This window comes from Nannobrachium achirus (assembly GCF_963921795.1).
Source record: "Nannobrachium achirus genome assembly, chromosome: 17".
Classification (NCBI taxonomy): domain Eukaryota; kingdom Metazoa; phylum Chordata; class Actinopteri; order Myctophiformes; family Myctophidae; genus Nannobrachium; species Nannobrachium achirus.
In genome coordinates, this window is record NC_137824.1 from 37,344,155 (window position 1) to 37,366,407 (window position 22,253).

The following is a 22,253-nucleotide window of genomic DNA, read 5'->3' on the forward strand; positions in this document are numbered from 1 at the left end:
CTTGGGACTCGGGAGTGAGCCACGATGTGTGCGTTCCCAGTAACCGACGGCAACGCGTCGTGAACGCCACCGTCGCTGATGCGAAACTGCTGACTCCCACGCCCTGGAGGATACAGATATAGAAACACTACGAACAGCAAACAGCCTCTAGGTAATGTCTCTGATGATCTCGATACATCCATGTGTCTAAATACATGGGGCGGCCAACACTCTTACTGCGGCAAAACAGCAATATAACACTTTGACTGTGCACTTGAGCTAAAAATACATATCTGATACTGAGGTATAGTTCTGGCAGTCTGCCACGTTCCCCTCCATTTACACTTCAATCAGAGTTTACAATGCAGACAAGTCTTCCCATAGGCTATTAGACAGACTAATGGAATGCATTAAATACAACAATCAATCATAACCCGCACCATCCCTGAGCACAACATACAACATGTGGGCAATGTTATTTGTATAGAAGTATCAAATCTGATTATTACGCTTTAGGCATCTACAGCATCTGATGCCCTTATCCAGAGAGACAGATGTTGGGGTTAGGCGTTAGGGTTTCAACGGACATGTCCATAGGAAAAACTGGGGACCCATGCCTGTGCTTTTGGTCCCCCCTGGTCATTCATTTGTATCCCCAGTGGGAACATGTTTTATTATCCCTGATTCCGGTCAAACTGATTTAAATGCATGCGCTTCTTTTCGTTAAAGGGGAATGAAACCCCAGGCTGATTTTGTAGTTCGTTTTCCAGTTCAGGTTAAAAAAGAAAAAAAAGAAAGAAAAAAAAGCAGATTAAGAACTTGGCAGACTAGTAAGGAACACAAAACAAATAATTAGTGTGTTTTCATAGGTGTGTCCAGAGCATGCCAATGTGCAATAATTAAAAACCTAACACACCCATTATTAATTTGATTAGCGCCAGCTGACATTCATGCATGATAATATCAGTATTTACAATTTTAATTGAAATGTATCTTAACCACATTAACCCTATTATTAGTATTTGGGGCAAGTTTCAACAATAGCAAAAATAGTGGTTAAGAACATGCCACGAACCCTGGGCACAGGGGTTCAACATCTCGCACAGGGACAAACCGGTAATGATCATAATAACGCAGACAGTCACATCGCTTGTGATTTCGAGGCGTACATTTAAACTCTGGAGTGTTGTTCACACTCAGAGGAGCACTTCTTACACTGGAGTTTCTTTCGCACTCAGTCACCACACAAGTTTAATCACTTACAAAACATTCCTAATTCGAGTCATGTATTGGTAGAATTTGCTTCTGCGGCTGCGAGCGAGAGTCTACCTGTGCCAGACGGCACCATCATCACCTGACAAAAACTGTCACGTTGCCCCGAGCAATGTCACCCTGCCGATGCTCACATAGAGCTCGGCCTGGCAGGCGAGAGGGATGAGCGCTTTAATTGCACCTTCTACCTTTTCTCCTCTTTCCCTTGTCGTCATGTAAGATGTCTGCCGTGACAGTGAATGGACATGCATTTATGTAAGCGCCGTTCTAGTCATCTCAGCCGTTCAAAGTGCCTTACAATTTCTGCCTCACATTCATGCAGTCGCGCTCGCACCTCACATTCACGCGCTGGCGGTAGAGTGGAGTCAGCCATGCGAGGCATCTGCTCATCAACGTACAGTACAACGCCAGAAGGAGCCAGGATTGAACCGTACAAGAGTACAAGCTGACAGGAAGCCACTCTCACAGTTTGAAAGACAGCATTTGAGAGATGCGAGGTGATTCGTGTAATATACTAAGTTGGTGAACTCATGGCAGCGGACAAATAAGAATGGCCTGTTAGCCTGGATGGAGAGGCAAGTTTCTGATTGAGGAACGGCTGGATCCTCTTTTAATGAACAGAGCGAGGGAGATGGAGGGGGGGGAACACGACTAAAGCACAGACAGCAGTAATTTGCCTTTATCTGGTCCGACAGACTCTGGAGAGAGAGATGGAGAGAGCACTGCCAGGGAGGATGAGAGTGGAAAATGCTTTATTGGCACACATCACAGTCAAGCTCTCAGACGGACAAGAAAGCAAAGAAAATGAAGCCTAAGTCATGAGAGGAGAATGATAGCGACCATCTGGACTTAGCCTGTCACTACTCCGCCTGCGAGTGGACCACTGTGGCCTTGCTTGTTGCAGGGACGAGGACATTAGTCAAGGTTTGTTTGCGGCATTAAGGAATCGATGGCGGGGGGCAGCAGCGTAGGCAAACAGTGATATTTGGATTCATCTCGGTGGCGGCGAGTATTACTGAACAACGTCGGCACGTCCACAACCCCCGTGTGGACCGTGAATCTAAAATGTCAAAAAATTGAATAAAATGGCTTAACTTCAAACTGAATAATTCAGTTTGGATTGAGAAAATGCATAATCAAAGGACGCTGTGATATCGTTCTATTGGCACACACAGAGGCAGATAGCGACTGGTGAGGGGATCTTTGGCACTTTGATGTGAGCAAGCATATACTGAAATACTCAAAACAAAACAAACAATCTGGACTACAAAGCTCACCGTCTTTCGTCTGAGCTAATGGGATTGGGTTAGGAAGTCCTTTTGACAAACCAACGCAGATGAGAACAGAGATGAGGCAGAAAACATGACTTTGGTGAAATTGCTTTGGAACCTTTTACATTTGGAGTCTGGATCTTGCAATCTGCTATGGGAAAGAGATTCCATTAACAGAACAGAAGGAAAAATAAGAAAAAAAAACTTCTCAGGGCATGTTGCTGTTTAAAAACAAAAAAAAGCCCAAACCATCTGTGTTTTATTTCTGCTATTTACAGCATCTGTGTAAGTACTACACGATGTGCACGTGACGATGTGCAACCGCAGAGACATCAAATCGTTAAGATAAACCCCAATTGCTCAACACGGCTCAATCCCAAATAAAGGACACGCGTCTTATTAGCATATCACACATTCCCGAGATGAAACCTTGCACATCGGCATCTATCCGCTGATCACAAATGCGGTCTCATCTTTCCAGCAGCTCTGCCCCCCGCTGTGACACATGCCTCAGTGAAAGGCTTTGGTGATGTGGGCGTCGTACCTTAAGACAGGTGGGATGAAACGAGATGCAACCGGAGGCAGTCGGCGCTACAAATGCATTTCAATGTTCCTTCTTTGCAAACACGCATGAGATGGCTGTTTGACAGATTGTGTTCGGCTGTAAGCCTGTTATTTTCAGTGACTAACAAAGAGAAGCTGGCAGAGTTTGGCGTAAACAATCAACACCAAGGATGCAGAGTTACACTTGTCTTCTTTTTTTTTCAAACTGATGGCCTGCTGTGTTGTTGTTTTTTTAGTTTTCCAAAATCTTACGCGACAGAAAGCAGTTCCTGGAACCTTACACACAAGAGGTTTACATCAGCACCAGCACATGGACCCAGACTGTCGTCGCTGTTAGGCAGAAACCGTGTATGTGCAAAAAGTTTTTTTTAGGAAATGAAAAAAATAAAAAAATAAGAAGAACTTACATTTCAATGGATCCAATGTATGTCGTTTTTATGTGGCTTTCGTTCATATTTTTCATTGGTTAAATATCTACAGTATAAACCCACAGACATGCTTAACCACTTTCTTTCTATTTTGGGCATATCATTATAGGCACAATTATTCAAAAATGTTGAAAATGTATGTGTGTGGCCATATCCACAAGCACACACGAGCTTGTAGATTGGCTATTTAAAAAAGGTGTTACTTAAAATAAAAAACATTGATGATATATGTAAAGGTTTCTGAAGGAATAATATCAATGGATGGATTGGTCTGTTTTAAAAATGTACACTGCAGTCTGTGGAAGCGGACTGTTTGAAGATGTGGTCTCTTTGGAGATGTGGTCTCGTGACCGGAGAATCACAATCAGGGGTTCGACGCCCGGGGACCAGGCAGGAAAAATATCAGGCCAGGGGACAGTAAATGAGAAATGCCCTTTCATGCCTTAGCAGCTGCCAGCGGGCTGCCCCTCGAGTATAAGGCACTTAACCTCCACCTCCCTCCAGTGGAACAGCTTTTGTGCCCCACGGCACAACACCAGTGTTTGCACTGGGCAGCTCCCAGGTGTGGGGGCGTGCGGAAGCGAATGCGCGCGAAGCCGCATTAAAACCGCATAATTACTCAGCACGGCCTTCCCTTGGTGAATCAAGGCCCAAAGTGGGGCACGCTTAATTATATTAGCTGATCTACTATTAGATATAAACAAAAATATTGCGGCATTAAACCAATTAGGCCTGGAATTATTTTATGCTTTAGCTATTGAAAAAATAGCAGATATACAAGCTCACAGCGTGGCACCGAGTGCCACGCTGCGAGCTTGTAGATCTGCTATTTTTGAAAAATCTTGAAAATGTGTGCAAATCTTTGAATATATATTTTTTTTCGGGGGGTCCCTGGAACTGTATATTTGCTATTTTTCACTATTTAAAGCATAAAATAACGGTTAGAGTAATAATGTGTTCCCGGTCCACATGGATTAAATTGAAGAGGTCTGAACAAAAGGGAGATGAAAATGATCACTGAGGGGAACTCTGGAGAGACGCCAGAGCTCCTGCAGGAAGTGGGACAAGTTCTCTCTCCTTGTTCTCCAAGGACAACTTCTAACCATAAATGACTTACTTACCAAGAATAACTACAGCACTGTCTTTAAATTACAATAAGATTGTTCAGTGGAACATCCTTCTTCTCTTTTCAGCACCAATTGCCACGAGTTGAGAATGACGGAAATGGCCAATCAAAGAGGAAATCTACCATCAGAATCATAATAATCAGTGATTTAACGTTTTTGTGTGTTATTTGCCAATGCCAAATTGACAATTTGACCACTTTCATACTTCTTCAAGAATAGTGAAAATATCTCCAAGAATAGTGAAAATAGCATCACATCGTGATGTGTTGTGAGCTTATAGATCTGCTATTTTAGAAAAGATTTGTAAATAAATACATAAATTATGACTTAAAAGCTTTACCGATGATGATATGAGTATAGTTTTCCTTTGTATTTGGTAGTGATATAATAAGTTCAAAGATAATTGATAACAGCACACAACTTGAGAACCAGCTGTTAATGTTGTACTGTACACAATTTCAGACCTTTCTGGTCTGAAATTGTGTACAGAACAGTACTGATCACCGTCATAGGATGTTTAAAGATTTCCTTCCCTAAGTCATCCTTCATGTCAGTTTAGAATGGGACATGAATTTAACCAGAGTATAGTTCAAACATATATTTCTGATTGTATATCCCAACTTGTCTGATTCCCAGAGAGCCCTGGCTTTTCACTGACATCTGTAGTTAAATGTGAATTTGTTTGTAATTCTTTGTATTAAACACCTAAAAATCTGTGTGTATAAAAGATGTTATGTGTGGCTTACTGGCTTTAGACCATGCGTTACTTTATTTCCCATTAGACTTCACTGAGCTGGATTTAACACTACAATATCTCTACTAAGTAGTCCACATCTTCAGGAACTAGAGTAGCGTCTGGGAATCCGAGGGTCCCTGGTTCGATCCTCGACTCCTCCAGGCTTCGTGTCACCTGGTTAAGTGTCCCCTGATCAAGACACTTAACCTCCAACTGCTCCCCGGTGGCTGGCTCACTCGGAGCAAGCCACTGCTGGGTCACTGCAGCGAAGTAATTACCCCTTGGGGAGCACTTAAAAATACCCTTAATTCTCCTTTATCGTACATAGAATAAGTGTCCCTCTGATGATATCACAAGGACAAATTAAAATGTAACAAATCACAGTTTTTAGGAGCGTAACAGCCACATAACTTAGCGCAGCACATTTTGCCTTTCAACTATAGCAACTATTATTTACCTTTTTTTTTTACAGAGATTTTAAGTAGGAACATCCAGACAGGTACGTGTGTAGCCAGATGGTCACAGATTTCTTCCTAACGATACGTGTGTGGAAATCTAAATGTATTGATATGGGCCTGCCTTGGACTGCAGAGAAAACCACCGGTAACAAATCTACGCCCACTGCTTTGAAAATCAATCCTGGGCGCTCGGGTGAATTACATTTGGACATAATCCTCTTTACCCCGTTGAGGGGCATAGGGTGTTCACCAGTCCAGACCAGAGCTCTCCATCTCACTCTCTTCTTGGCCTGGGCTTTTGCTTCCAGCCAGCTCACTCCAATATTCTTTAGGTCTTGGAGTGTGAAGCGTCTCCAGGTGTTTCTCTACCTACCCTGTTTCCTCTTTCTCCTTTTGATGGTATAGTAGCTATACTTTCCTGGTTCGTGGTGTGCTTGGTGTGGCGCAGTGGCAAAGCGCCTGTCCAGTGTCCACTGATTTGACAAGCGTCTATACCAAGGGTCTTCAACAGGGGGTCCGGGACCCCTAGGGGGTCCTCAGAGTTACTGCAGGGGGGCGCAGCGCAAAGAGGTTTGGTGTATGGGGAAAAAGAGCAGACTATTCAAGTGGTTAGATTTCTGAAACACCAATTTGAATGAATCCAAAATACACTATGATTGTGATGTCAACCAATGAAACCATATGGACTCTATGAAAAGGTTGTGGGGGTCCCTGCTTCATCTCTCTCTCAACTACGGGGTCCTTGGCCTGAAAACCTTGAAGACCCCTGGTCTATACGAACACAATTGGCCAGTGTTCGAGGGAGGGAAGCAGCGCGCGGAGGGTGATACTCGTCATTGCATGTATTCCTACGGGCTGGGGGGCAACACCTGTCAGCAGTGGGTGTTGGGCGGGAGGAGTAAGATGAGGGCTCGCTCTACGTCCTCCCGGTGGGGGCTCCTCACTGGCAGACCAGTCAGTAGGATGCAACAGCAGTGACAACACACAATTGTGCATGTGGAGGAATCAATTGGCATAATGACTAAATGGGGGTGAAAAAAGGAAAGTTCTACCACTTTTTCTAGTCACGTGTTCAAATACTGGATTGTGATTGGCTTAAAACAGTAGTAAATGAGGCCACAATAGCCGGAATGTGTGAAATGCCCGGATGTACATGCAAATGAGGCACATTTCCGAGATCAATACGCGATGAACGCATCCGGGGACTTCAGGAGGGAGTCGGAACCCATGGTCGGAACACCTTTCCCCCCACCAAAAAATGACGGTCGCAGCCGTCCTATGTTTACTAACGTGCGTACTATCGTCGCCGATTTATTTGGATCCAATGCAATCCGCCAACTTTAAAGCCCCTTTTCTCTGAACCTATGCCTTTCTGGAAGCGAACAGCCTCTATTTACGGCCGGAACGGTGCTTTTAACTGACGTTAGCTTAGCTGTAAGCTAGACATCTGTCTCAGCAGCGACCGAGTATTTCCCGGTGAATCTGTGCGCAAAGGTGGGGGCTTGGGAGTGTGCACCACTGACTATTGCGGATGATGATGAGGTTATAGTATAGCTTAGCTTTTATGTATTGAAAATGAGAGGCACTCTTGCCGATTTAGTAAGAGACTCGTCTCCAATTGCAAGATATTTAAAAGTTATTTGGGGCCATGATGATGATGATGATATCCTTTTCTTCCCACAACTAAGGATTTTATATTGTCTGTGTTATTGTTTACAACCACTGAACCACAATTATTCACGTGTGGCAAGATTCACTCGTTTTTAGTAGGCTATATAGTGTAGGCTTAGAAGAAGCCTTTTCAGAAGTTAATTTAATGTTTTCCATTTAATGATTTCCTTTATCCTCATCTAATCTTGCGCTAATGCACCGTATGCACGCTGTTTAAAGGCCGTGTAGGCTTTTCAGAAGTTAATTGAATGTTTTCCATTTGCGCTAATGCACGCAACTGTTTTCGCCAAGTTTATATTATTATTATTTTAGTTGTTTCTCATAAGCTCGCAACCCTCCTTGCCCATCGGCCCCCACCTTTGCGCACAGATTCACCGGGAAATACTCGGTCGCGTCTCAGCATGGAGTTGGCGCCATCTGGTGGTGAGTAGAAGATGTTGTTTGTGGCACTATTTGTTGTTATGGCGGAAGTTTTATAGGCAATAATGATTGTAACTTAAGATCCTTGCAAGTTACAACTATGTGTTTTCTTTCATGTATATGGGAAAAAGTGGTAGAAAAGCTATTTACCACTCGGGGTCGGACATTATGCTCTGATAATGTCCTGTGTTAGGGGGTTATCGGACTCGGCTTCGCCTCGTCCGATCACCCCCTAACACAGGACATTATCAGAGCATAATGTCCTCTCACTCGGGGTAAATTGCTTACATCGATCCTGATTCAGTCCCAATATGAGGGAATGCCCTAAAGTCTTTCGATTTTTTTTTTATGGTTTCCACACGGTTTTATCCCACTCATTGAATTTAGATCTCAATCTCATGATGTCACCAGGCATATCAATAGGATCAGTAGAGATCTCTGATCAGAGATTACCAGACACGTAGCTTTTAAACATCATAAAAAAGACACATCGTCCCAACATGATGCTTTTTAGCTGGGGAGGACTTAACCAATGAAACCCTACAGTATATCATATGCGTATTTGACCGGGGTCCCCGAAGGGTCTACACTTCTACACGAAAAAATGGCTAAAAATAGCTGCTCTACAAGCTCACAACGTATTGCGATGCAACGCTTTGTGAGCTTTTATTTTGGCCATTTTAACACAAATGTTTGCCCCAGAATAGGGACGTTGGGTTTCATGTGGTTAAGAAATAGAAGATTTTAGTTTCTTCACAGATAAACCTACATCCATGCTGCACTGACCCACATGCTGGAACCATCTGTCTCTCTGGAAACTCCAAGAGGTCATATTTACTAGTGTTACATTCAACAAAGTATTTCCACATAAACTCTTACACATCCCTCATAAAAGACAGAGTCTGAGAGCTTTGATTTATCTCTGTACTGTTCCTCAATGTACGTATACTGTGCTATGATAATAACACAATATCTCCCCACCAACGTCATCAAGACTAATTCATTTCATTTTACTGTGATTATTATATTGACATCTTGGATACTTAAGCACTGCAGAACTACCTGTAGTTCAGAACTACCTGTACCACGGTAACATTTCTATAAAAAGAATACTATGACAAATACCATTAAATCAAACTACCAACCTAGACGTATATAGTAGGAGGATTTGATTGGTGTCACAAAAATATTGGAAGTGAAACTGTAATGTTAATCACTTTAACACTTGGGATGACAAAAACATCGAGAAACGTGATAAGAATTACCGCGGTGCAACATCACACAGCTCCGTTATCACGTCCAGGGACGTGTTAGCTGTTTACCATGGTAACCAGGTAAACAGGTGTTGCGGTGGCCGCTGATGAGCGAAAAAGGTTCATATCCCATGATGCATCTCGAAAGCCATGCCCTGCCGGGTCCAATTCCTCATTCACATCAATTCTATCTGGGTTCAGTAAAATGGCCTTTTCTCCCTGTTGTTTTCCCACATTGCTCGTTTGGTCAAGACAGCGCCATGTTCTATGGGCTGTATCTGACTCATTTATCGCTGCGGTTGTATTTTTGGAGCTGTGTGGAACACAAGCTCCCTATACGTGGCCGTGTGTGTGGGTCTGTCTGTCTGTCTCCGTGTCTGTCTGTGTCTGTCACACACACACACACACACACACACACACACAGCTCCACTTCGAACAGAGGTTGGATTTTTTCCTCTCCGTGTGAAAGACAAGACGTTGAACGGCCGTGAACGGGGGCCACCGCCACCGAAAATCAGGTATAAAACAATAGGAAAGATATATACATGGCAGTTAATCTACAATCTACAAAAGATTTAAAATATACAGAAAATAACCGATCTACAAGCTCACAGCCCTGTAAGGCTTAAGTAGCTTAAGTGGTTAATCATTTGGGCAAAAGTTACACAAAAGCGTGAACAAAATAATTACTGAGAGAGAATGAGTGAGGTTAGGGGTTAGGGTTAGGAAAGAAGGAATTGAATATGATTGAATATGATGCATGAGATAAACACACACGCACGCACACACACACACACACACACACACACACACACACACACACACACACACACACACACACACACACACACACACACACACACACACACACACACACACACACACACACACACACACACACACACACACACACACACACACACACCACTGACTAAGAGATCGGAAAGCGAGAATCTAGACACTATTTCCAAACTGATGCTATTAGGGTGAATTAATTAAACATTGAAATGAACGCTGCACAGAGCGGCAGTGGGCCGTGACCTCGGGCAAGGACACAAATCCTGTGTGACAACTGTAACAAATCAATCAATCATCTGTGACAAAGACGGCAGGACAGACTGGGTTTAGTGTCATTTACAGCAAGCGGGGAAATGAGAAGCCCAATCCCACTAACAATAAAACACGTTACACTGTGCTACAATAACAATACAGGCAGGCATAACCATACTCCATATTCAGAACGGGTACACATTATTGTGTATCATTATTTTATGCTTTAACTATTGAAAAATAGCAGATATACAAGCTCGGAGCGCGAGCGCGGATCTGCTATTTTAGAAAATTTGAATTTTTACCCGATTCTATAAGTGTCTTTTGAATCCTTTCTGAATGTTTCTGTGTCAGCAATCTGGCTAGCCATCGTCAAAGAAAAGGTCCTTTTCACTTAAATGGAGCTCAGTTAGTCTGTTCTTGAGAGACTACTATGTCAGTGGTGCTCAAACCTTTTCATTTGAAGGACCCCCAAAATGATATGTATTTGGCCACAGACCCCCATCTCAAAATATTTAGTTCCAGGGACCCCCCCAGAAGCAAAATTTGAGTTACAAACGTTCGCTTTGAAAATACATATATTCAAAGATTTGCACACATTTTCACGGCTTTTTCAAAAATAGCAGATCTACAAGCTCGCAGCGCGGCACTCGGTGCCGCGCTGTGAGCTTGTATATCTGCAATCTTTCACCGGTTAAAGGTGATACACCATGACATTTCACTTTTCCTATTTTAAAACCTTTTTTTGGGGTCCCACTAGCACCTTCTATCCTCACAAAGTCCCATTTCTGACCGTTGTGTCTTTCGCTGGTTTTGGGAAGGCGGAGGTTAAAAGCATCCCACTGTTTTGAGGTTCTCAAAACAGGCTGTCCAGATTTGCTGCCGTCGCTGACGGCAGCACCTTTTTTTTGGTGGGGTGGGGGGTGGCGAAGTTCAGGCCCAAGGTGGTACTGCAGCTGAAAATGCTCTGAGAGCCATTCAAAAATGAGAGGGGCTCTCTATTCAGGAGGGGTAATTTAGCCTCAAACCTTTTGAAAAACGTTTTTGGGACATAAACAATATGACATAAATACTTTTTAAATGCATGGTGTATCACCTTTAAAGCATTCAATAATTCTAGGCCTAAATGGGTTAACAACAAACAGCAGCATAACACACGCTACACTAGCTGAGGGTGCGTTTCTCATCATATGCAGTGGTTCCCAACCCTTTTTTCCTCAGAGAACCCTGTTCTTACTTCTGACACTTGGAGCAAAGCCACTGCTGGGTGAATGCCGGGTCAATGCAGGGAAGTAATTACCCCTTGGGGAGTAATTAAAAATAGACTTAATTCTCCTTTATCGTACATAGAATAAGTGTCACACACACCCTACGGTGAAATAGTCTAACAGTGAAAATAGCCAATCTAGACGAAAATAGCCAATTTACAAGCTCACTAGGCATCTCTTCTTTTACCCTGTTTTTATTTAAACGTTTTTGATTCAAGGATCAGCGGCTAATAAGCCTTTTATGTTTCAATACATTATAATTGCCCTCTATAACTAAATTTCTTCTTTTTTGTATACATTTTTATCCCATGATTTTGTAACCCATTTTTCATCCAGTGCCAATTGCCTAAGCTGTAATCCTGGGCACTGCTTTCCCTGGGGAGAGCCCCGAACTGAGCTCATGCTGCCTTCAGTGCATGAGGAGTGAGCAGGCTGCTTCTTATCACCTGACGGGTTTCCCCAGTTGGACGTAACACGTAACCACGTGGAAGGAACACGTTATTCCAACCAGTTCCTTTCCCCTCCACCAGGCGGATATAGAGACCAGGATTACTACATGTTTTTTGTGAGGGTACCTAGTACCTACCCTAGGGAACACGGGGAGAACATTCAAACTCCACAAACACAGAAAGAATATTGCTTTCATGCTCATGTTAACCTGAGGAAGTATTACGTTGTTTTTATTAGCACATGCATTCCATACATTCCATAGGGCTGGACCACACACAGACATCGTCAGCTTGCGACGGGAGTGGTCCCTATTGAGTGAAAGATGAACTAATTCAAATTATTTTTTATTTCAAATTTATATATTATAAAGTTATATAGGGATCCTTTTTACAATATTTTGACATGCCCAAAATAGCAATGCCAGTTTGAAAGTGGATGAAAGCAAGTTAGGACTCCCTCCAAACAGGCAACGCCCAACTGATCTTTGTAACCCTCCCCCCTGGGAGACAATGACATACTGTACTCTGATGTCACTTCCTGCACGAGCCATTTTCGTGCACGTCATTGATTGTAGCGCTGCTTTCTTCAACTTTTTGGCCAGTGTTACAGAGCTGTATCGATTCAATGCCTTGTCCTGAGTGTGTATTTATAGGCCAACATCTACGGTCCTCTTGTCTGTCATATGTCTTACACTGGCACACCCTTGAGCGGTATATGAGATCCTGTTGGCCCTGTGTCATGTCAAGTCAGAGTGTAACGCGATAGCATCGTATGTGTCACCAGCCCGGAGGGCGTTGGCAGCGTTATGTTTTACTCTGCAGCAAAGTGAGTGTGATTGATGCAGGGAGCAATTCACCAGGTCATCTATGTAAATGAAAGGGTTAAGCATGTCACTGCTCTCCTGATCCGCATGAAACAAGGAGGCCGGTTTCTCTCCCTAAAACAGCTGAGCAGGGTGAAAGCGTCGTGAACACAGGTCTACTGGCGTCTTTCACTCTTGATTTATTCCATCATTAAGGTGAATGATTGGCCTTTCACCGTTCTCCTCTATTATCTGCGGCAGAGATGACGAACCATATTTCATCTTGATTCGAGTATTTATTGCAGCGATCGCAGAGTAAAGACCACCTGTTCAGAACTCTAAAAAGGACCACCTGTCTCTGACACACAGATACACACGTGCACAAGTACACTCTTCAAAGTGTGCACACACAAACACCAACAGTTCACTAGGGATGGGACGATAATCGCTGTTATCGTTTATCGTGATAAAAAACACTCACGATAATCATATCGTGGAGATTTAATTTATCGTGAAATCGTCCTCCGTCATGCACTGGGATCAATTCACCTTTTATTTGCCGAGCTACATATACGGTACCATTTAAACCCTCTATAATTGGTCAAACTGACCTGTAAATAATGTACTTGATACAGTCTTTTTCTTTTTTTTACTGTCTACCAAATCTCTTTGGCAAAAAACTGCCGATCTACAAGCTCGCTGTGAGCTTGTAGATTGACTATTTTTTGGGCAAACGTTCCGCCCCAGGATAATTGACGTTAGGGATATTTCGATTATTGCGATAATATCGTAAATAGCAATTCCTTTAGTCACATTAATCGTGACATAAAATGCTCATATGGTTCCATCCCTGCCGTTCACACCAGCGTGTGTCAGTTGCGTGTCTTACCGTTCTGAACGTCCAGTATGTGGTGTTTGTCCAGCATCCATCCACCCATGTAGGAGGCGTCCAGCTCGTAGCCCTGCAAGACCGCCGTCCTCTTCTCCCACAGCACCACGTCCAGACAGGACTCATACTCGTAGCCCACGGACACTGGAACCAAAAAAACACCACACAGCAACACTGCAGTCACTACACACTCCTGTTATGTAGAACAGTGGTTCTCAACGCTTTCAGGCTACAACCCCCAAAATAATCATATTCTAACTGGGGACCCCCCACCCTGACGAGCACTAAGAGTTGAGGCATTACATTTTGTATAACACGGTTCTATTGTGAAAATAGTAGCTCTACATGCTCACAACGCCGCGCAACGATCGGCTATTTTCACAATTTCTGCCTCTAATATTTGACAATTTGGCCAATGTTTAATTTGTCATTTTAGAGGTATTAAAACGTCCATAAATTGTCACTTTGTCGATGCCCTCTATACACTTAATCTTTATGTTGGTTTGTTTACTGTTGAGTGAGAAAACATCATTGTACATTAAGTTAATCATCTGGGGACCCCCCAAAATAATTTGGGGACCCCCTTGGGAGTCCCGACCCACAGGTTGAAAACCACTGCTGTAGAACAGTGTTTCTCAAACTTTCACATGGATGATCAATTTAGAAGAAAAGGGTCCTTTTGCACACCTACAGAGGGACAGGTGTGTCGGGGGAGTGAACTTGACAAGTGGAAAAATGGAGGAGTCCCTCACAAATGTCTTCACTTACATGAACGAAACGTTGCCTACCAATAGAGTAACGAAGTTTGATGTCATTTACACATCCTACCTGGTTCACATTTTTTCCCCCCATTCTGAATTCCCATAGACCTTTTTCATATCGCGTCATATAAGAACTGTGTTCCAAACATAAACATATTATCTCAGTGGTTTGACTCATATGAATATGAAGAATCAACTGATGGTGAGAAAACGCTAATATTACTGTCGCCGAATTAGTTACACTTTCACCAGAAACAGACTGTATCAAATATTAGTGACTGACAATCATAAACCATACAGAGCCACCTCCCCGAAAATATTGCGGAGACCGTTTGTTTATTTTTAGACCACAATGCTTATATGAGATGATTTTAAGATGACTCAATGTTATTCTCCATAGATAAATGACTTCCGTGAACCGGGGGATGAGCGAGTGACATCATGACTTCGTTACTCTATAAAAAGTGTTGTGAAGTGAAGACAGTGTGCAGGACTGCTCCATTTTTCCACAAAAAATATTTTAGAAAAAGGATTATTGACTTAATCCCAGACTTGTTTCAGGTCAGCGCCTGTTAGGCAATATTTTATTTAGCCATAGTGCCCTTGATGAAATATTATACATGCAAAATACAACAGTCAGCAGAAGAACAGTGGCCTTCAGAAATGCAGCCGTATGGGATTTCATGTGTTGAATTGCGTTCACACCAGCTGCTAAATCTTTATTACGTGCGGAAACCAGAAACAATGCACAACTTTACAAAAGGCGTCGAGTTCACGTGCGGTTCATCGCCTGCCGCTAGAACAACAGGAACAGCTGCTGTCAGCCGCTCTGATGTCTACATGGTGTCACAAAACACAGCTGTCAATCATTAATATAGTCTCTGAATACTTTGAGAGCTACGGGGTAGGAAATTAGTGATTTACTTCTTTGCAGGAAAGGTTATAAATGCTTCAAGACGGGGCGCCGTAATTTTTCCCCCCTACAACGTGATCATCAGGTATTATGATTATACTTGGAAGATTTTTTTCAAAAAAGTGTACAGAAAGTGTTAAAATTATGTTTTACTGTATGTGACCACACCACACCTTGGGGTATATTAGAGTAATGTTAACTCCATAGACACATACACAACAGAACAAGTACAAAACCATGGCACCACCTCTTTCATATTTAACTCACAACATACAAATATCCCTATGTTTGGGAAACCCTGCTCTATACCAGTGGTACTGCCTCATATCCAAACACACAGGTATTTGTACTTTACTTGAGTATTTCCAATTTCCAATACTTTTACTTCTACTCCACTACATCTCGGATCCAAATATTATATTTTTACTCCACTACATTTGAAAACTTTAGTTAGTAGTTACTTTGCAGATATCAATTATAATTTTATAAAATATACATTAACCACTTTAGCACAATTTTACAGTAGGAGCGAGATCATTTAGCGACCTACAACCGGGTCGCGACGTGGTCGGTAGTTTTCAGCGACCGGGTCGCTAAATCGAGCGACCGGGTCGCTAAATCACCGACCGCGCCGCTAAATCGACCGACCCGGTCGCTAAATCTACCGACCTGCCTGCAGTTTTAGGTCGGTAGATTTAGCGACCCGGTCGGAAGATTTTGCGCCCCAGTCGGTCGATTTAGCGACCCGGTCGCTCGCTTTAGCGACGCGGTCGGTCATTTAGCGACGCGGTCGGTGATTTAGCGACCCGGTCGGGAGGTTGCGTGGCAGGTTAGCCTAACTGAGGTAACGGTCGGGAGGTTGCGTGGCAGGTTAGCCTAACTGAGGTAAGGTTACTGAGGTTAGGTTTAGGGTTAGGGTTAGGGTTAGGGTTAGTAGGTCGGTGGAAGCGACCACCGGTCGGTGGATTTACCTACCCGGTCGCTGGATTAGCGTCCCAGTCGGTGGAATTAGCGTCCCGGTCGATGGAATTAGCGTCCCAGTCGGTCGATTTAGCGACCCGGTCGCTCGCTTTAGTGCCGCGGTCGGTGATTTAGCGACCCGGTCGCTCCATTTAGCGACCCGGTCGCTCGCTTTAGTGCCGCGGTCGGTGATTTAGCGACCCGGTCGCTCCATTTAGCGACCCGGTCGCTCGATTTTGCGACCCGGTCGCTGAAAACTACCGACCACGTCGCGACCCGGTTGTAGGTCGCTAAATCTCGCCCTCTCTCCAATTTTATTCCTTGGCTATTTGAACATATCCGATCTATAAGCTGACAACGCGTCCCATCGCTTTTACTTTTGGTACTTTAAATACATTTGATGCCAAAACTTTCATACTTTTACTCAAGTACATATTGAATTCCGGACTTTTACTTGCAACAGAGTATTTCTATATTGCAGTATTGATACTTTTATCTGTAAATAATGTGAGTACTTTTTCCACCACTGACGCACACACGCACACGCACACAACAGGGTTCCCACACATTTTTACCAATTCATTTCCAAAACTTTTCCAAAACTATTCCAGAATATTTAACCCAATTTCCAAGACTATAACAAAATTCAGCTCAATAACAGGTCGCTTACTCCTATGTGCAATGCCCAAAGACATGTAGTGTATGCCAGTGGTTCTCAACCTTTTCAGGCCATGACCCCCGAAACAATCATGTTTTAACTGGGGACCCCCCAACCTGACGAGCACTAAGAGTTGAAGAATTTTGTATAACACGTTTCTATTGTGAAAATAGCAGATCTACATGCTCACAACGCCTCGGATTGCGAGGCGTTGTGAGCATGTAGATCGTTTATTTTCACAATTTCTGCCTCTAATTTTTGACAATTTGGCCAATGTTTAATTTGTCATTTCAGAGGTATTAACAAAATCAATAACCAAAGACAATGCAGAGCTATTTTTTTCCAGGACCTTCCAGGACCCTTGATAAATTCCAAAACTTTTCCAGTACTGGAAAAATATCTTTCTAATTTCAAAATATTTCCAGGAATTTCATGACCGTGGGAACTCTGACACAAGCACACAAGCAGCCAGTGAGTGTGAGTGAAACTCACCCACGGCCTCGGCCAGTCCGTACACCTTCTGGTTGTAGGCGTCCGTCTTGTCCCAGATGAAGGTGTAGGACAGGTCCGGGAACGCCGGGAAGGTCTTCTGGAACTGCCGGCCCATGACGGCCACCATGAGGTGGACCTTCATCAGGCCGAAGGGCAGGCGGTCCGGCGTGAGCAGCACCTTGAGGAGGGGTCTGTAGCCCGCCGCCCGCGAGCTCAGGTACACCAGGTTGAGGTCACTGCCTGGGATGGCCACCTGCTCATGAAGCACCTGACAGCAAAGAAGATGAGGCTGTTTTTTAGGAATTTGTATTTTTTTGGGGGGCAGAACACAGCATATGTGTGTTTCTATAGCAGTGGTGCTCAAACATTTTCATATCAAGTACCCCCATAATTATATGTATTTTATTTGGCCACCGACCCCCATTTCAATATATTTTGTTCCAGGGACCCCCCAGAATCAAAGATTTTAGTTACACTTCGCTTTAGAAATATATATTCAAAGATCTGCACACATTTTCTGAATAGCTTAAGTATAAAATAATGGTTAAAGTAGTTCAAATCTGAAGTGATACTTTCCAGGTCTTAAAGGGTTAAGCACTTTCAACTTGGCTTCCCTATTTTCTGAATGTCGTTATAGGTGACAATTTTCTAAAAATATTCCCCTATTGTGTAACGGTTCTCTACTTTTCAGAAAGCTGTCTATTTAAAGAATGACAATGCAACTCAGGTCCCCGACGGGAACATAGCAATAACCTAACGCACCACCCCGTAAGCTAACCGATAAGCCTCATCCACACCTGTGACTTTAAATTAGTAGGCAACTGCACTATAAAGTGACACATGGACAGAGCGTGCGTGGAGAGGCCAGGTGAAAATCAGGGACGCCTTTGATCCATCTGAACAGGATGAAGGTGGCATCTTGCATCATTCAGTATAATACAAATCTGTATCATCCTGTACTGTAGTGAAACAGGAGTTAATTGACACACTTAACAAATCATACAGTCACATTAAAAACTGTTCTGCTGCTGTTGACGACGCTCACCGTCATTGAAAGGGTTAATACCATGGCGCCGTTGACGGTGAGGACTGTCAATCTTACTGTATATACAGTAAAGATATTATTACTTACTGTACGTCGCTCCAGTCCCGCCCGCATCGGTAATGTCCGCGATTTGTTTACAACGCACGTCGGGCGTGCACGCGAAGTGAAGCTCCTCCATAGTAAATCCATTGAGAGGCCCATAAAGAAACTTCAATAACTCATAAAAGACATTTGTATACAAAAAGGGGTCTCCACTCTGCACACTCTAGACACGGGATGCGCGCAGCCATGTTTCCCTTCTGGACCCACACTGTCATGTGACTAGATGACGTAATCGTTGCCGTCAAGTGATAATCCAAAAAAACAAAAACAACCCCCTTCCAGCCCTTCAAAATAATAGCGACGGCCTATGGAGGAAACGGCGTGGCACCGAGGCACCAAGCAACCTTCAGATTAAGAGGCACTATTAGTGTTAAGACCAATTACCAAGTAATAAAACCAAAGAGACAAACAGGTTGCTACACAAAAGAAATAAAAAAAAGATAAGGCTTTAAGTATATTCTCTCTCTCATATTAGTCTGATATGTCGCAGCTGTATCTCTCTGACCTGTGTCTCTGTCTCACCATCTGTGTCTCTGTCTCAGCCGTTTCACCTCATCTCTCTGTCCCACTGGTCTCTCTGTCTCATCTGTGTCTCTGTCTCATCCGTCCTACAGTCTCTCTGCACTGTATCTCTCTGTCTCACTGTGTCAGAAACACGTGCAGGGGGCCCTTATCAAGAAAACATTTGATTGACAAATAATTATAATTTTGCTATCATAATAAATATGTAATAATTACAATTTAAATGAGCTAGCAGCTATCAGTCAGTTTTAGTTTCACTTTTCACCTGTGCAGTGATGTCAAGTGCCCCCCCACCTTGTTAACCTTGCAGCTGCAAACAACTTTATTTGAGACAGGCAGCAACTGGTGTGAAATTGCACGAGGGACGCCCACAAAAAGTACGGGAAAAAAAGTGCCCCTTTTGTGAGGTTTGAGCACCTGCCCCCTCAGTGCTCTGTGCACGGCCCTGCTGTGTGTCTCTCTCTGTCTCCACTGTGTCTCTGTCTAACGTGTTTGGGCCGATGCATAGTCCACTTTTAGAGCCGAATTTATTTCGGTTTGGTTCAGGGAGTCACAAAATCTCGGCAGCACCGAACAGCCAAACTAATGACGGTACCCGACCCCACCCCGAACCTCTGAATGACTTCATAATTGTAGTTTAGACAGAGCTGAACCGAAATAAATTTGTCTCCAATTTGTCTCCACCTAAGCCCATAGCACTTAGATAGATAGATAGATACCTTTATTATCCCAAGGGGGAAATTCAGTTGTCCAGTAGAAGCACAGCAGTATACAGTTATTTACAAAGTTACAGAGACGTAAGAAAAGATAGATAAGAGGGGGAAAAAAAACAAACAAAGACAAGAGCAGTACAGTACCAATAAAGAGAAGGTGCATCAATAGAGGGGGCGAATAATATACATAAACTCGCCTACACCCCAATGACCATATACGAAAGCTAGATAGCATTTAGGGTTTGTATAAAGCTTTTTACTGATTAGGTGCTCGGTCTACCTGCGTTATTTTGTCTGATTGATATTTCTATGCATTTGTATTGATGTTGATGTATTGATGTATTACCTTTGCTTATCGTATTGATGTATTAACTAGCTTATTGTAAATCACTCTGGATTAAGAGCGTCTGCTAAATGCCTAAATTGTAAATTGTCTCTAAAAGTGGAGTATGCATCTTCCCTTTCTCTCTCACTCACTTGTCTCTCGGTCTCACCTGTGTCTCGGGGATGATGGGGTTGTCCTCGGGCGAGGTGCGGTACAGCGTGGAGAGGGGCGTGGCCAGGATGAGCGTGCTGGGCGTGGCGAGGCCCGTCAGGTAGCAGGCGGGGATGTCGTTCTCCTCCCTCTTCATCACCACCGTGTCCATCACGTGGAAGACGCTCCAGGGAATCCACACCGTGCGCTGCAGCGCCGGGAACGGAGCGCGCTCGTAGTTCAGGGTCAGCGAGGCACCGCCGTTGGCCAGCAGGTCAAACCTTTAAAAAAACAGTTGATGTAAATCAGGAGATTTAACCACATTTAGAACTGGAATTATTTTATACTTTAGCTATTGAAAAACGTAATATTTTGAGATGGGGGTCTGTGGCCAAATAAATGTCATTTTGGGGGTCCTTGACCTGAAAAAGTTCGAAAACCACTGATTTAGAAGAAGGATTTAGGAGACATTTATAGAATCAGGTCAAAAATATTCACTTAAAAAAAATAGCAGATCTACAAGCTCACAGCGCGGCACTCGGTGCTGCGCTGAGAGCTTGTATATCTGCTATTTTTCAATTGTTAAAGCATAAGATAATGGTTAATATAATGCGTTCCCGGTCTAAATGGGTTAAGAATTGAAAGCGGAAATGCTTTTGTTTGTTTCTCAAATGTATTTCATTTCCATTCCCAAATCTATCATGGAGGCCTGTCCATACTGTCTCCGACCACCGAAAATTATGTCGGAAAGTTCCGACTCCGAACTCTAAATTCGGGGTAATGCTTTTCAGAAGTTGTAAGAGACGACATTTTGTAGTTGAACCGGAACTTTCCGAAGAAAGGTTCCAGCGGTCGGAGACAGTATGGACAGCCCTTTACAATATAAGGTCAGCCAGTAATCTTTATCCCACCTTCTTTAAGACAACATTTAGCCAATTCTATATTAGATTCCAAAGACCTTTTTATTTTTCACTGTGTCACATTAGAGACTGCATTGTTCCAAAGTAACTAATTCAAGAAGAAACTAAATTGTTTATTGGTGCAATTAAGCAATGCAACATCGTAATCATGCTGTGCCATTATAATTATGCTTGTAAGTAACAATTTTCATTAAAAAAGCTCAGTAATAATGTTTTAACTGAGCTATTATATTCATATATTTGTTCGTATTACATTTTTGTTGTCTTTATGTTGAATGTTTCACATTAAGAGATTTTTCTTTTCTTTTATCCACTCCTGCACATTTCTTGAAGTTATTGTTTTGACTTCCCGATTACTATGTACTGTACGTTTTCTTTCCCCTTTAATGAACTATCATGAATTTTTTATAGGCCTATGCAATAAAATAAATTACGTCTGGCGTTAAATGAAGCGCCACTGGGCAAATTAGAATAACCAACTCATTGCACAGTAGAATCTCAAATGTATAGGACCAGTTGATCAACGGAAGATGCAACTTTTATACTTCTCAACATTTGACTCCACGCCCTGTGGGCATGATTATCACTAGCTGAATCCAACGTATTGTTGAACCAGGCATGCTAGAGCAGTGGTTCTCAACCTTTCCAGGCCACAGACCCCCCAAAATAATCAGATTTCAACTGGACCCCCCCAAATAATAGTGGGGACCCACCCCCTCAACCTGCAGTTTGCCTCCATCTGTATGTGAAAATAGCAGATCTACATGCTCACAACGTGAGCCGTTGTAGATGTGCTATTTTCACTATTTCTGCCTTTAATATTTGACAAATGTTGCCAATATTTGACCAGAGGAACAAAAAAAAGTTTTAAAAGTACATAAATTGTCACTTTAGAAATGTGCATAAACCCTCTATCCAACTGTTTCCGCAAGACGTTACTGTAGCATTATCTGTGGGACACTTCCGGTTAACAGCAGACATACAAGCTCACATCGCGACGCAGATGCAACCATTGTGAGCTTGTAGATCACATTCGGCTGCTACGCCGGAAATG

General features: G+C 43.1%; 1 protein-coding gene across 1 annotated transcript in view; it reads right to left on the reverse strand.

Moving 5' to 3' along the window:
- LOC308301539 (teneurin-3) overlaps positions 1-22,253 on the reverse strand; it is a gene marked incomplete at its 3' end in the record, with an annotated part of 266,579 nt that overhangs the window by 48,697 nt on the left and 195,629 nt on the right. The window contains exons 15-17 of the mRNA XM_080745556.1: positions 20,299-20,560; positions 17,423-17,690; positions 13,639-13,782 (exon numbers count right to left, since the gene is read on the reverse strand). Coding sequence (XP_080601682.1) covers positions 13,639-13,782; positions 17,423-17,690; positions 20,299-20,560 — 674 coding nt within the window. The remainder of the gene's footprint in view (positions 1-13,638; positions 13,783-17,422; positions 17,691-20,298; positions 20,561-22,253) is intronic.